We start from the raw sequence: 17,253 nt of genomic DNA, 5'->3' as shown, positions 1-17,253 counted from the left end.
AGCTTTAGTTGATATTTTCAAAAAATTTAAAAATATCCTCTGTATATCTATGGACCCAGCTTTTGCCTCCATGTTGTTTTCCCATACGTTTTCATTTTGATCCTGCTATTACCTAGAAAAAGCATCACTTCATAAAAATTAACTATTAACTTCACTTTCTCTTTTTTTCTTTGGTTTTGGTCTTTTGGTCAACTTTGAGTCATTCCAGTCTGCCTTGGTGTAAGTCACAGGCTATGGAGTCAGACAGACCTGCTTTCCATTCCTTAATTCCCTGTTGACCAGCTTTGTTAACTTAGAGACAAGTTACTTTGTTTATAAAATACTTTGAACATAAGGGGGGTCAGATATGAAAATGTTCTCGAGGTACCTCCATGCTCTGTGTAGTTATTAAAGAGTGTAAAAATGCAAACATGGTGCATTGTTGTATGTTCTGTTGGACATCCCAAATTCAAAACTAGCAGTATTTAATTGTAACACTTTTATCTGAAATACATTACTCCTTCAGTATGGAATTAGAACTCTGATACATAGATGTCAGTGGCAGGATATGTATTTTATTTTGCAATATGCAGCAGAAATATCACCCCTAAGCCCTGTGACTGGAAGAAATGTTTATTTTTCTTTTTTATAGTGGAAGACAGCTGTTCAAAACATAGGCACTTCTGAACAGTAGAAAAACTGCATATTTTTAAAAAATGCTTTTCAATAAGTGATGTGGTGCTTTTCAACCTTTTGTATGTCGAGGCATACAGAAAATAATATTTGTATGGCAACCTGGGCAAACAGATGTTTGGCTGCCCTGAGGGCTGGGACATCAATACATTTTGACATGCTTGTAACCTGCCTGCACACAGGGAGCTGCACACTCACCCCTCTTGGGGCAGCTCTGCTGGGATTGCTGCGTTGCAGTATGACCCCTCCCAGTCTTAGTGCTGTGTTTATACCGTGAGGACTCACTGAGAATGGGGAACTGAATGATGTCTTCTCATTTTCATACAATTTGAAATTTGGGGGGAATCCACTTTTTAATTCTTTTCTGGAACCCAGGTTTTTGGAATCCACCTTTTAGCTCTTACAATATTGAGAAGGTAATTGAGGCTGTCACTTTTATTTCTGGAAACTGAGTTCCATAGGAAAATTGGCCAGATTATTCCTTGCCAAATGGTACTTCCAAAGAAACAGTTTCAAACGAGAATGAGCCAATCACTTGAAACCTTTGTGTGGCCACTTGTGACTGCCCTGCCAAAAAATATTCAAAGCAAAGAAGTAGGTTATCAAGTCAACCAAAAAGGCCAAGCAAGCATTTAATCCAGCCTTTGCTGGTGAGCTGAGGTGGAAATTTTCACTTAGATGACACAAACATTGCAATTTCTCTCACTGCTCACAAAAAGAATCTTTTTAGCATCATGCCATGTTCAAGTCCTTGCTCCCCATACAGCACCAGAGACCGCCACATTGTGCATTGGGTTCATCAAGCATTCAACTTTCTCTGGTTCTAGGTGAGGGAACACATTCAGGTGATGGAGTCAATTTCTACGTCCATGATTTGTTCCATATTTTAACACAAAGTGATTCCTGCTTAATGAGGCGTTGAAAGAAATCAAGTTTCATAACTTTGCAAAATGGCGTGCTCTTTGGCTTGTTTATTGTTGCAAGTAGTGTTGGTCATCACAGGCATAGAAAATATAGCCAAATGCTTAGTCATTTTTGACCACTTTACATTAAACTTTGAGACTTTCTGCAAAACCCCCAAAGAAGTAATTTTCTAACATTAGGACCATCAGGAGCCCTATGTCTAAAGTGCCCTGGCCACGTGGAGATTGTTATCAACATCATAAATTGAGCACCGGTGTTTATATTTGTACTTTTTTTTTATTCTTTGTATTATACTTTACTTTTTTATATTTGCGATTTTAACAGATGATTTCGGAATATCACCAATACATTACCTTTTTAAGCTTTTTCTCCTGAATTCCTCGATAGTATTTTCAGCATGCTAGAAAGAAATGTGTGTATCCACTTAGATTTATTTGGCAAATGCTTATTTGAGAGCAGAACCGATGATTTACACTGCACTCCTCTATAGAAAGTTTTTATACCAGGGTATTTTTTTTCCCCACTTAATAACTTAACTACATTTCACATATTATTTTTTCACATGCCAAAACAAACCCGTTTGAAATTGGGATCATCCCTTCAGTTCCTTAAATTTATTTTGCTATGTTGCTTTCTATTCTCCTGTATTCCATTCCCTAATACCATGATTTCATAATGGCACCTTTTTAAACCTTTTTATGTGTACATTTGCATATTAAACATACAAAAATACAGTTTTTACTTTCACAAGAAATATGCTGTCTTTTACTTTTATTAAAGATGCAGTCTTCTTGCTGAGCCTTTGGTCTTCCAAATTTGGCTGATACATTTACAGAGATATATTTCTGTGCTATTCAAAAAACAGTGTAAACTTATGAGTGACAGCTGACGTTGTGTCCCATCCCAGAGCTTCTGCTGTTCGGCTTCAGCTGGTTTTTCCCATAGGAGAAAGTAGGTCCAGTGTGGACAGGTATTCTGACTTGTCAGGGAGGCAAAGTACTTTAAGATTCTTCAGGACAAGAAATATATGCCTATAGACCTACCAGGTTTTGAACTTGAGCCTTTGATGGTCCCAGTGTTAGAAAATTACTTCTTTTGGGGTTTTGCAGAAAGTCTCAGAGTTTAATGACCTTGGACATGGACTTGGATTGTTTGTATTAAATAGAGGAATAAATACTGAGCACTAACAGTGTCTGTTCACATACAAAACATTAAATATATGTTGATGTGTCATTACTATTTTCCTTCTCTCTCTCTTTCTCTCTCTCTCTCTCTGTCTTTAAGTAGGCTCCATGCCCAATGTGGGGCTTGAACTCATGACCCTGAGATGAAGAGTCGCATGCTTTACAAACTGAGCCAGCCAGGCGCCTCTGTTGTCTTTTATTTAAAGGAAACATTTCTGAGACTTTGTCATTTATCCCAAAATTAGTTTATTTCTTTAGAGTCTATATTAAAGGTGAAGAAAATTTAATCTTAAGTTGCATTTAGAGAGAGGTGTTTTTTGCTCTGTTTTGTTTTTTAAATTATCCCTAGGCAGGCAGTTTCTTTACATTTCTGGGAAAGGAGATTTGTTTTTTTCCTACAACCTTCATGTCTGTCATCAGATTCTATGCCAAGATTATTTGTGTTAGCTATTTGAGGACCTTTTTAAAAAAAAATCACTAAAAATTTTATATTTTCCCAAGATGTTTCATAGATTATTTTGTAAAAAGAAATGAGTCAAAAAGTAATCTATGCTGTTGGCACCATTGAGAATTAAAAGTATTTCTATGAAATGGAACTATTTTGTTCATGTATAAACATTTATTGAGTGCAACTATGTAATAGGTTCTTTTGGAGCACTATAGATAGTGATAAATCATTAATTCCAGCTCTCATTGAGCTTTTATCCAGGGATGTAAATAGATTTTAATTTATCTTCATGCTAACAGTAATAGTGAAATATTTATTGAGTGTATACAGTGTGCTAGATAACATACTTGAATTGGGATACAATGGTGAATAACGTAAGTCTATCAAATAAATGATGCATCCTGTGTTCTAGGGAGGGGTTCGTGTAGGTCACCCCTCAAACTGTTTGCAAAATAAGATGTTTGGATGACAATCAGTATTATGACTTTCTTTTTCGTCATCTTCATTTTCACTTTCTGGATCTACACGTATCGTGAGTTTATTGTTCTTTGATGGTACGCACACAATATTTTCGATAATCTAGCTTGTGATATTTTTGAAATTGTATTGTTTGCCTTGAATTCTACTTTTCATGTCTTTACTTTTTAGATGAAGTCAGAAACTTAAGATTTTAACTGTTTAAAATTTTAAGAAATGTAATGATTGTGACATTAAATGTTTTATTCCTTCTTTTTTTTTTTTTGTGGTCATAGGTCATTCCTACGGTGCATAACAAGGCTAACAAAATTGCTAATAACCAGGACCAAAACACTGAAGAAAAAAAGGAAAAGGTAATGAACCTCTTAAGCCTTTAAAAAACGTTTGAGTCTTTTTGCCTATCTGAGCTGCAGTTAGTAAGAATGGTGTTTTGACTAGTATCAGGCTAGAAGGACTGTGTTATAATGTCTCCTTCCTGTGAATATAACTGGTTCTGGCCAGACTGAAGGCCAGAAACTTAGTGAAACATAGGTGCCAAAATGTGATAAAGCACCAATCATCCCTCGTCATCTTTGTCTGTCTTTCCTGTTCAGTTGGGCTGGTTGTCCATTCCCAGAAAATGCCTCCTACTCTTGGGAATTTATGGGACTTTGATCTTGCTGTTCTCTCAGCCTGGAAATCCATTTCCCACATTGCTCCTCCTTTTATCTTCCAAGGAGGAGCTCAGAGGTCATCTTTACTGAGAAAACATTCCTTACCATCAATCAAAGTTAGTCATCCATTCCTGTTCTCCCACCTCTATTCTAGTAGTGAAGTTGATCTAAAATTTATTTTGGGATATGATAATAGGTAGGGATGAATTTTTATTTTTCTCCCCATAAAGATAACTATCCTACTGTTTTAATATAGGCCCTCTTTTACCTACTGACTTGTAATGCTCAGTCCTAGCTCAGGTTATGGGGGGGTCTGCTTCTGAGCTTTCTCTTTGTTCCCCATGTCTATTCCAGCACAAATGCTGCACTAGCTCAATTATTTTTTTTTTTTTAAGATTTTATTTATTTATTTGACAGTGAGAGAGACAGCCAGCGAGAGAGGGAACACAAGCAGGGGGAGTGGGAGAGGAAGAAGCAGGCTCATAGCGGAGGAGCCTGATATGGGGCTCGATCCCAGAACGCCGGGATCACGCCCTGAGCCGGAGGCAGACGCTTAACCGCTGTGCCACCCAGGCGCCCCTGCACTAGCTCAATTATCAAAGCCTAATAATAAACCTTGTTTCTAGTAGAGCAATTTCCTTTACATATTTCTTCTTCTTTAGGGGTGCCTTACCTATTTGTATCCTTTTCCTTTTCCCTATGAATTTTAGGACTAGCTTGTCAAATTCTACAAAAAAAATCTCTTGGAGAATTTTGATGGGAATTGTGTCATATCTGTGGATTAATTTGTAAAGAAGTATATCTTCATGATATCTAACCTTTTTAACTGTTAACATGATATATCTTTCTACATATTAAATTCTTATTTTCTTTCAATCTTTGTAATGTTCTTCGGAAAGGTATTGTAAATCTTTGGTTTATTCCTAGATACTCTTACATTTTGTATTGCTTTTAATTTAAATTGCATTTTCTGTTTGTTGCCAGTATGTAGACATAGAATTGATTTTTTACGTACTCATTTGACATCTTGTAACATTATTCCATTATTCTTTTATAAAATAAAATAATCCAGTGCAGAACACTGGAAAAACTGAAAGACTGAAACAAATAAAATCACGCATAAACCCACCACCTAAAGATAAACTTACTAAATATTTTAAATACTATATGTAGAGCCTTCTAGTGTCTTTATGTCCTCTATAAATGTACATAATTTTAATAATGTGAATCTCAAATTCTAATACTATTTAGGGGCGCCTGGGTGGCTTAACAGCAGTTAAGCGTCTGCCTTCGGCTCAGGGTGTGATCCCAGCGTTATGGGATCGAGCCCCACATCAGGCTCCTCTGCTATGAGCCTGCTTCTTCCTCTCCCAGTCCCCCTGCTTGTGTTCCCTCTCTCACTGGCTGTCTCTATCTCTGTCAAATAAATAAATAAAATCTTTAAAAAAAAAAAATTCTAATACTATTTAGATTTTTATTTCTGGATTTTCTTTATGGGTAATAATAATCACTCTGGATAAAGGCAGTTTTCTTTCCCCTTTTTTTCCAATCTTTTTCTTATTTATCTACTAAAACCTCTGTGTTTAATAAAGAAGTAATAATAGCTAACATTTTTGTTGTTTTTCCTCCTGATATTTAAGAAATTGCTTTTAATATTTCACCATTGAATATGATGTGTGCTGTAAGTTTTTGTAGATAATCCTTCAGGTTAAGGAAGTATCCACTTTCATTCTTATTTTGCTAAGAATTTTTATCATGAATGGCATTGGCATTGAATTTTATCAGATGTATTATCTGCATTCACTGAAATAATTGTGTGTGTATACATTTTTTTTCTCTTTGAATCCCTTAATGTGATAAATTACATTAATAGATTTCATAATCTCAAACCAATCTTGAATTCTTAGATTAAACTTAATTTGATCATGATTTTTTTTGCACATTGCTGGCATTATTTCCTTAAGGATTTTTGCATCTGTGGTTAGGTATGAAACTGGCCTGGAATTTCCCATTTATGTACTATTCTGTCTGCTTTTGAATATATGAGATTACTAAAATGAGTGGTAGGTATATTTCCTCTTTTTTAGTTCTCTGAGCATTTGTGTAAAATGCTAATTATTCATTCCTTAAATCTTTGGTCACACTAGCTTATGAAGCCATTTTGGGCCTGTGTTTTCTATGTGGGAAAAATCTAAAATGCTGATTCAGTTCTTTAATAATTATGGAACTATTCAGATTTTCTATTTTGTCTTGAGTCAGTCATGGTTATTGATTCTTTTCTAGGAATATCGATATCACTTAATTTTTTACATTTGTTAGTATAAATTTGTTTTTTTCTTAAAAAAAGATTTATTTATTTGACAGAGAGCACAAGCAGGGGGAGCGACAGGCAGAGGGAGAGGGAGAAGCAGGCTCCCCGCTGAGCAGAGAGCCTGATGCAGGGCTCAATCCTGGGACCCTGGGATCATGACCTGACCCAAAGGCAGACACTTAATCGACTGAGCCACCCAGGCTCCTCAAAGTTGCTTGTTATCTTAGCTTGAATTATATATGCTCTATCCATAGTTCTTTTTCATTGTAAATATAGTTTCCTTTTTACATTTTTTTTTCCTTAATCTTGAAGGTAATTTTCATTTAATTTCTCCAAAAAAATTTTTATTATAGTTGACATAACATTAGTTTCAAGTGTATAATTCCTCTGTTTGAAGTTTTAATTTTTGAACTGTGTTATCTCTTTTGTGTCTTTATTCTGCTTAATTAAAAAAAAAATTTTTTTTTTAATTTATTTATTTGTCAGAGAGAGAAAGAGAAGCAGGGGGGAGGGCAGGAAGAGGGAGAAGTAGGCTCCCTACTGAGCAAGGAGCCCGATGCAGGACTCAGTCCCAGGACCCTAGGATCATGACCTGAGCCAAAGGCAGTCGCTTAACCAACTGAGCCACCCAGGCGTCCCTATTCTGCTTAATTTTGTTCTCATCTTTATATTACCTTACTTTGTTTGGTTTTCTTCTTCTACTCCCCCACCCCGCCACTGTAACCTTTAGGTAGTTGTAGAGTTTATTAATTTTTAGCCATTTTTTCCTAAAACAATCATTTAAGACCATATATTTCCTTCTAAGTCACTCTTTACATCCCAAGATTTTAAGTTGAGTATCTATTACTCAGTACTGGTTTTTTTAGTCCCCACGATTTCTTTTTACCCAAATTTATTTAGAAATGTATTTTTAAATTTCCACATGAATGTTTTTAAAACCTATTATTTTCTAACATATTTCCATTATAATCAGAGATTGTGGTTTATGTAGTATTCTTTTACATTAGTTGAGACTTTGTATGGCCTATCAGATTCTCCATTATTATAAATGTGTATCTGTGATTTAAAAGAATAGCATAGTAGTTTTTCTTTTTAAAGATTTTATTTTTAAGTAATCGCTGCACCCAACGTGGGGCTCGAACTCACAACCCCAAGATCAGGAGTCGCATGTTCTACCGATGGAGCCAGCCAGGCCCTGCTAGTGTGATAGTTACTGGGTATAGGTTTATACAGAGTCACTAGAGCAAATTAATTAAGTTGTTCAGATATTTTGCATAATTGTGTTTTTGGTGAGGGGAGGTCATGGTAATCTAACAGTCTCCCATTTTGATAGTAAAATTAGTCTATTTTTCATGTAGTTTTTCAGTTTTTGTTTTACATCTTTTCAAGTAAATTTATCAGATGTCTACAAGTTTTAAATTATCTTTATTCATATGTGGCATTATTTAGTAATGCCCTAATACCTATTTCATCTAATATCACTGAACCTGTGCCAACTTTATTTTCGTGTTTGCCTGGTTTTTAGCTTGGAAATTTTTGAGCCACACACAGAATGAATTCAGGTCTCCAACCTGAGAGAGTCTGGACTTGTAAGGAATTCTGAAGGATTACCTTTTTTCTTTTTTTCCACCTCAAGCTAAGGCCAAGGCCAGGAAATATCCTTACTGTCTTCTGTGGTCAAGATTTTGGTCTGTTTGTTTGATTTGTTTGTTTTTAAACTTCATCCATTGCAGGTTTCACCATATTAAAGAAAAAAACTGTAACTAAATTAAATACTTGGGAAAACTTTAATTGTGGACATGTACACGGGGATCAGTCAAGGCTCCTTGAGGATTTAGGGGGAAGGGTTCTTAAAAGGATAAGAAAAAGTAATATTAGATTCCTTACCACATTATAGGGTTGTGTTTTAACCTGGTTGGCCACCTTCTTTGAATTCAGATTTTAATCAATAGATTATAATCAGATTAGCAGTAGCATATGCTGTGTGTTCAGGATTCTGTAGCTGTTCTTGGCAATCCTTAGTAGACACAGATAATATGTAGATTCTGGAAGACCATGGTTATGGCTTGTAGAAATATTATGTACATGGTCGAGGTCATTACCTGCAGAGATCTTTCTCAGCCTTTTGGAGGTAACAGACCTAATTTACAGGGATTAGATGTCTAGAAAAATAAAACCTGCTGACAAAAAGGAGATTAGTAGTTCAAGAGAATGGGGGACCAGGGAAAGGGGCAGGAAGGAGAAGGGATTAAAAAGAGGCGTGAAGAAACTTTTGGGATTGATGATTGTATCCATCGTCCTGATTATGATGATGAATTCAAATTGTACACTTTAAAATGTGTGTAGTTCTTCATGTCAGTATATCTCAGTGAGGTTTTTAAAGACAAACAAAAACTCCCTGCCCTCCTGGAACTTTCCTTCTAGTGGGACAAAGCAAACAATGGAGAGTTCAGTGACTGCTACCTTAAAGCAATCTGGGGACAAGACATGTAGATCCACAAAATGGGGCATCTGAAAGGCTGGAAAAGGAGCTCCATGAAGACAGGGAGCTCATCTGTCTCATAATTACTCTGTCTCCTTTGCCCAAACCACTGCCTGGCACCTCATAGACACAAGCATATACTTGTTGAATGAATAAAGGATCCTAAAAACAAAACATCTCTGACTTCGGGTCACCAGCAATAACATGCCCTCTGGGCACATGCCACCTTTCTGTGCCCCATTTTACCTTATGATTTGGGATTTGTGGTTGTTTCTAGCTTCAGGCACATGTTACAAAAGCACATTTTCGAAAGTTTATCTGTCATCTTTTTGTGGTTAAGATGGATTTCTCAGAATATTTAGTCTATTCTGTTGCTAGAATTTTGTCAGTTCATATCTTGATTCAAAGATCTGAGCTTTCATCAAATGTCTGTTGGAATCCTGTATATAGTGGGGCAGTTAGGACTGTGCAGCAGTCTGGGAATATAACATCACAAAGGAAGCAGACAAGGAATCAGTGTGGGGACACAGATAATAACCACACACAGATGAATAAACTGGTTACCAATTTAATTACTTTAGGGAACAAGGTAATTTAGTTGATTCAGGATAATTCCACATAAGATCCCAGAAGTAAAAAAGATAAATATGTGGTTCTTACCAACTTTGGCTTGTTCCATTAAACCAAATTGAATCTCAGTACAAAGCAAGGATATTTGCATTCTAATTTTAAAAATACAAGTAAGTGTTCAGTAATACCAAAAGTCACGAAAGTCTGTCCAACTGAATTTTTTGGTATAGAGAATAACCATTCAGGTTAACATTGCAATGAGAGAAGCCATACCAGTATCTGTGTCTCTGTTACAGGATGATGTTTCAGTGGTTACAAGATATACTTAACTGTTCGCAGTGGTTACAGGATGTACTTCACTATGTCTCGTCTCTGAAGTTACAGTTTACATGCCAAGCACTATACTACCTTCTGGAATGATGAAGCACCTTTACTCCAGGTGGCGCACTGATGAATGTGACATGTAGTGAAATAAACAGAAGTATAATTATGATGATAGAAGCACGCACAGGATGCTACGGGAGCAGAGACAGGGGGACCTTCCCAAAGTTGGGAGGTCAGATGATTACAAATTATATTATCTCCTTGAAAATCTCTTTAAAAGGGATCATCATTAGAAGTAATTCCTTTTATGCATTACTTCCTCCTTAATATAAAAGCAATACATGTTCTCTAGAATTACCGACAATCAAAAAAGAGAGGATAAAAAGCACCTGAAACAAGTCAGTTAAGCACCCGACTCTTGATTTCGGTTCAGGTCATAATCCCAGGGGGCTCCACGCTCAGCCACAAGTCTGCTTGAGATTCCCTCCCTCTCCCTCTGCCCCTCCCCCCTGTTTACTCACTCCCCCGCCCCCAATAAATAAATAAATCTTTCAAAAAAAAAAGTCACCTGAAACCAGTTACTAGGAGGTGTAGGATAGAAATCTAAATTTTGGCTTGAGATCATTCCCATTTAAAAAAAAAAAAAAGAGAGAGTGTGACTAAGAAACTAAGTTATCCCCCCCCCCAAAAAAAAAATCCATAAAGAGGTCTTGAATAAATCCCTAGTCTTTTTCTTGTTTTGTCTCGGTTCACTATTTTCTGTGCTGTTTTTCATCATGGAGTGTGAAATGACAGGCCATCAGGAGTCATAGACATACTAATATTAACTATATGCTCATAACTCTTTGGTATTTTCCCTCTAAAATTTTCTTCAGGGTTACTTCATATATTCTTTGTCTTAAAGGAGTCACGGAGACTAACACAAGTGGAAGACGTACATTCACAGAGAAGTAGTCTCCTGCTGTTAGTTCTCTTTTCTTTTTGCGTACCACCCAAATGAAAGTATCATCTCCCACCAAACGTAATAGTCCCTCAAAATACAGTCATGTTAAACTTATAAAGATGTATCTATTCCAAGTAAGTCCTTAAGCGGAGTACATTTCATTGTGTGTAGATTACTCCTCCCTAAGGTTGATGTGAAGACATGCTTCTATTTCAAGGGAGAAATCCGGACATGCGAGAGCCTGGGGCTGAGGAGAACCTCATGAAGGTTTTTGCAAAGATAAAATGGTTTCTTGTGATCCTCCTGGTGACACTTAGAATGTTACAAGATGTGCTCTTTGATTATTCTTAACAGCAACAGATAATGCAGTGTTCTCTCGTGATATTCCACATTGTGCTAGGTCTTAGACTTGGCTGACAGTACTCTGCAATGTGTAAATATTTGTGATATTCTTTTTTATATATCTCTATACATACATAGGATGTAGACATGTGGGGATCATGCAGCATTGGTGTCAATGTTTTTATAGTCTTACATATTTTTGCTTTATACTCCAATAAGATCAAGGATATCGGGGAGAAAGTGTAACTGTTTCTACACTTAAATCACCAAATCGCTTTGATTTTGTGATTCCGGATTGTTACATTAAAATGCTTCTGAGTTAGTGGTTTCTATAAAAAGGGATTTTGATGTTTAATTAGAAGGCTGTCACATCTAAGGTAGTGTGAGTTTAGTTTTACTATTTTCCAGAAAATTCTAGGAAAATTAGATTTTCAGTAATGATTATTAGTCTCTACAAACAGATCAGAAAGAGATTTTTCCCCCCTAATTTGTTAGCACCCTTTGAAGGTAGGAAAATATTTCTCGCAGTGAGAGGTAAGGGCTTTTCTCACTTTCTGATACACAGAGCACCTTCAGCTCCTGTCCTCCAGCTTCAGCCGTGTGACACATGCAGACCTAGACATGCACAAACCCCTTGGTCTGAAAGCTGTTCTTTCCAGTGGACTCAAAACCTGTTACTATCCAAAAACAACAACAGGCAAACAAAGACTAACAACTTTTGCCATTGTCTCTCACCCTATAGAGAATAGATCCCTGTAGAACCAATATATAATAATCCTCAAACACCACTAAATTGTCAGACCATAAAACCAAACTCCATTTATTGCTGCTACTGATAGGAAATAACAGCCCGAGTGCAGATCAGAACCAAACTTGGCTTAGTATCAGACACAAAATCATAGGGTTAGAAGTAAGAGAAAGAGAGTCAAAAAGACAAAGTTCTATTGCCACTGGGGATTTACTGTGGGTGCCAAGAAATGATGAATCTGGGCTTAAGCAGCTCATGAATTGCATACTTCGGGCATCACTCTTTAACTGGTTCTGGGAGGTGAGTCTACTTGAACATCTCAGTGGGACCTTCATAACTGACAAAGTATAATTTAAGAAAAAAATGTGACCTATTATGCAAAATGTATGGTTATTTACTTAACTCAGTAATGAGGGAACCAGCAAGGTGGTTCGCTTGGTTCAGAGAGAATTGGAGAGAGTGAAGTATTTATTAATTGTTCAAAGAAAGAATGCAGGAATGCCTGGGTGGCTCAGTTGGTTAAGCATCTTCCTTCAGCTCGGGTCATGATCGCAGGGTCCTGGAATCGAGCCCTGCCTATGGCTCCTTGCTCAGCTGGGAGCCTGCTTCTCCCTCTCCCCCACCTGCTGCCCCCCCTGTTTGTGCACTCTCTCTCTCTCTGTCAAATAAATAAATAAAATCTTTAAAAAACAAACAAAAACAAAGAATGCATAAGTTAGATTCAAATTTAGTACAAAACTAGTTAATGTCTTACAGGGCAATAGAACTATAACTTTTGGAATTATCCTCCCTACGGGACTAAAATAATTTGCATCTCTACCAGACAAAATTAATATGCACAGCTATTGGACAAGAACCTTTTCCATCATTGTCATTTTTCTGGCAATTAATATGTTAGAAGACCTAATCTGCATGACTGACAACCAGTTATTTACTCATTCAGCAGATAGCTAAGGGAGGCCTGCTTTGTACCAGGCTCTGTTCTCGGAGCTGAGGGATACCACACTATTTTCTCTGCCCTCATGGAAATCACATTCACCTGGCCTCCTTGCGTGTACCTTGCTCCAGCCTTCATTGCCACAGAGAGCCAGGTCCTGCCTACAACCTTCCCTCGTGTGCCGTAGAGAGATGCCCCGGGTATATGGCAACCCACGTTCAAACTTCAGAGGGACCAAGACATGCTTATCCTATGTTCTTTTTGAGAGTGTTGGTAGAAGTTAATTTTAATAAGTCAGTGGTGTAAAGAGTTTCCTCTTAAATATGTTTTTAAAACATATTAGAGAGAATTTATATCTCTTAATGTTAAAAGCTGGCTGTCCTTGTTCCAAGTATTGTTTTTGACCTAGAAGGATCTGGTTCTGAGGAAAAGGTTTACTGAAAGGAATTCATTTGCTGCCTTTACTCTTCATTTAACTCACTTTTAAGGTTTTCCAACCAAAAATAAAGACGTGGCGTGATCACATTTCTGTATTCTTTTGTTGCTTAATAGGCATGTTGCATTTGGCATCTTCTCTTCCTTCATCATTCCTGCATTTTATTGATTTTTGGATTTTCTACATATAGATGAAATACTGCTTTGGTTAGACATTATCTTAAATAAATTTGGGTGTGTGTTTTTGTTTATGGATCCCAGATAGTGTTTTCTGCTTTGGAGGAATTTATTACATGCCTGCTTTCTGTAATGGACCAGTCATTGTCCATTTACTGGAGTGTATCCTGCCATTAGTGGTTTTGTCGTATAAAGCATAATTGAATGTACTCTGCTGAAATCCTGTAGCAAAACAAATCTTAATCCAGTTATTTTGGTATTTGTGGACTGCATGGGTATATCAGCTCCTATTCTTTTTAGCAGCTTGGATCTCTGTAAACTTAGCATGTTTTATTTTTCCCAGCGCTCAAGAAAATGTCTACATTCTGTGAAGGTAATCTGATCGTTGAGTTTTGTTCTCTTTAATTAAGTTTGAACCAAATATTTCTATGCTGTATCACTTGGTGTGTAAATTTAAAGAATACTTACACAGAGATACAAAAAGTATTCATCCTAAAGATGTCTTTCTTTTTTAAAACATTAAAATGTATGTTGACTATAAATTACAGATGAATGTTTTTTCACTTACAAAACCTTGGTATTTCATTTCAACTATTTTTTTTAAGAAATAAATCTGTACCTTCTACAATTGAATAAACTTTAAATGTAGAATTAATACAGTGGATACTTTTTACATTTATTTTGAAACGTCTTTCATTTGGATTACTTGGTTGGTAACAGTGTAAATAAAATATACGTAATCGACTTTCTCACTGGTGAAAGGAATGCATTCTTCTGGGTAGGTCCAACAGTCTTAAATGTTGTGCTTTTGAATTCCTGTTTTCTGTAGCAGTGTGCTTACATCACGGTCAATTACATAATAACATAAATATAAGAAAACAAATTGTCTTCCAGTCCTTGTTATGTGACTGAAGTTGTATACCGTCAAAATATTTCCAGATTATCTTTTTAGCCTGTTTGTCTTTGAGGAAGAGGATTGTGCAAAGGCGATTAACCCTTCTCTCAAATTTTGCATTTTCAGAGACAAGGAACTGCGCCACCTCCAATGAAACTCCCACCTCCTTATAAAGCTCCGTCAGATGACAGTGATGAAAATGAAGAAGAATATGCATTTACCAACAGTGAGTTCCTTTTCATTATTTGAAGTGAATGCAGACTTCGTTAAATTGTGCTTTGGGGAGTATTGTCAATTATCAAATGCAATGCTGTGGGTTCTTAGAAAATGTGTAGAAGCAGATCATGCTGAAAAGGAAAATGTTATATCTCCCCAACTTTTGTGACTTTATTTTCCTAAACTTCCCTCCTCAACACAATATATTAGAGTGACTGTCAAAGACAATGGGTTATACAGTATTTGATCTACATTTCCTCCTAGTCTTACTATTTGACTGTGAATGCAAAAATGCTAAGAATTCCTTTAACTCCCAGTTTGACCCACAGTAGTCTGGGTTGGATGTGGACGTCAGCTCTTGATTACTTGCTCTATTCAAACCGATGGTGGTGTTGCTAATATAAAATTAGAAAAGACCCAAGTCATACTTTCTCCTTTAGAGTTCCTTTCATGACTTTCTTTGCATTAGCTTTATCAAATACACATTCATACATGTATTTAATGGAGGCTTTATTTAAAAGAATTTGCATTTCTTTTATGCACGTAAAGTATATGTAGTTAGATCCAGTTGCTATTGTACATGGAGTTTCTTTTGGAAGGATGAAAATACCCTAAAGTTAGATTGTGGTGATGGTTGCACATTTTGTGAATATAGTAAAACCCACAGGATTATATATTTAAATGGGTGGATTTTATGGTTTGTGAAATGTGTGTATATATGTTCTTTTAAAAATAATCTTGTTCCTTCCACAATTTAGAAACAGAGTTTGATATGGATATGGAAAGAGTTAAAATTCTGGCTGCAACACTTTTTAGTGTATGACCTTCAGCATGCCCTCTTCTATAAAAATCATGGTTCTTCCTTCAGAGGGATGTGGTGAAGATTAAAATAAGGTGATAAAGCCTTTAGCCTGCCGTATAGTGAAATTTTAACAAGTATTATAGCTCTTACTAATGATAATTATTATGCTGATTTTATAACTTCATATTTTTTAAAATACAGTAGTAAGTATATAAATTTGCATATAAATAGATAGTGTTTATAATCATTTAGTTGGCTTTATAAGAAATTGATTTGCACTTTGGTTTTACAGAGCCTTTTTTCTGGTGCATTTTTTTCATTTATTCAACACATCTCTGTTGAAAGCCAACTGCTTTTTACTAAGCGTGTTAAGTAAATCTGTTCTGAAAGAAATAAAACAGCTCCTTTTTTCTTGTTGGGGTCACCAACCTGGAAGGGAGGATACAAAGGTATGGGAAGAAAATTTGATCAGTGTGCTATAGTGCCTTGGTTCTCCACCTCTTTTGGAGCGTTACACATGATGGAGGTGACTGATATGTGTGTGTGCATGTGTGACATAATCCCTTGTTCTGATACAGGTATTAGGACAGCTGCAGCAGAGAGGAGATAGCTTGTTGGTTATTCATAATTTCTGGGATGCTAGAGTGCCCGTATTTGCATAGTTGTTAGGAAATCTGGTTTAGGCATGTGACTAAGACTATGTTCTAATCCTAGTTCTATTTAGTTGTGAATTCATGGACGAATTAATTAACCCCTTCATGGCTCACACTTGCTCATCTGTAATAGGGGGAGGGGATGTCTTGTGATAAGCTTCCTCATAGGATTGTTAGAATCTGAGGAGCAGAGGATTTAAAGAGCTCAGTATAAGGATTGTGATACTTAGTAAAAACTCTGGTGTCGATGTGGCAGGCCTTTATGTACTATTAACTCAGCCGACATACTAACCTGTGAGGTCTCTAATTAATCAAATAAAGAAACTGAGGCTCAGAGAAATTATGTTCAATGTTACACAGCCAGTAAGTAGTAGAAATGTAATTTAAACCCAGACTCTCCGACTCTAGAGCGTATGCTCTCATCTATACATCTCGTTACTTAAATCTCATTTACCCTGCCAGATGTGGGTACAAAGTGCTTGGAGTTATCTAGTGAATATCACTTAGAGGCCATAAGATACAACAGCAGCCCTCTCCCCAAGGTTCCAGTCATGTACATGTGTGTTCGCACTTGTGCACAAACACATTCATAGCATTAGTGGGGTTCAGGGAGATACCGATTTGCACTGCTTGCAGAAAAAGCCTTCTAATTCCTAAATCATCTTCTAACTAAAACATTTCACAGATTCTCCAGCAAATATATTTAGGCCGTGAATGTGACTTCCCATTCATTTTGCTCCCTTAGTTTTTCCTTCTCAGCATACTTTCCCCTTCCCATTTAACTCCCCATTGAATTCACTGTTCATCTTTCTTCGGAAGAGTTTGAACTGTATGGGGTGTTAAAATGTAGGTGAGCCTAAGGCCTCTAGCTTTCTCATATTTCTTTGTGAAATGGATCCCATGGTTTTTCCTTTGTTCCTTAACTCTCATTAAATGACTACTCTGCTCCTCCATCCAAAACCAAGAGTGGATTGGTTCACTGTTTTATCAGATTCTTATTGTCCCAAAACTAAGAATTTCTTTTTACAGTTGTGAAAATATGATTTTCTTTCTTTCTTTC

General features: G+C 36.5%; 1 protein-coding gene across 2 annotated transcripts in view; it reads left to right on the top strand.

The window, feature by feature from the left end:
- The window catches only part of PATJ (PATJ crumbs cell polarity complex component), a 336,896-nt gene that overhangs the window by 135,353 nt on the left and 184,290 nt on the right, over positions 1 to 17,253 (top strand). For both annotated transcript variants that reach the window (XM_040627217.1, XM_040627218.1), the window contains exons 26-27: positions 3,981 to 4,058; positions 14,649 to 14,748. In XM_040627217.1, coding sequence (XP_040483151.1) covers positions 3,981 to 4,058; positions 14,649 to 14,748 — 178 coding nt within the window. The remainder of the gene's footprint in view (positions 1 to 3,980; positions 4,059 to 14,648; positions 14,749 to 17,253) is intronic.

The sequence above is a fragment of the Ursus maritimus genome, unplaced genomic scaffold (genome assembly GCF_017311325.1).
Source record: "Ursus maritimus isolate PB19 unplaced genomic scaffold, ASM1731132v1 scaffold_12, whole genome shotgun sequence".
Taxonomy (NCBI): domain Eukaryota; kingdom Metazoa; phylum Chordata; class Mammalia; order Carnivora; family Ursidae; genus Ursus; species Ursus maritimus.
Note: the sequence above shows the minus strand (reverse complement) of the source record. Positions and strands in the feature narration are given on the sequence as shown.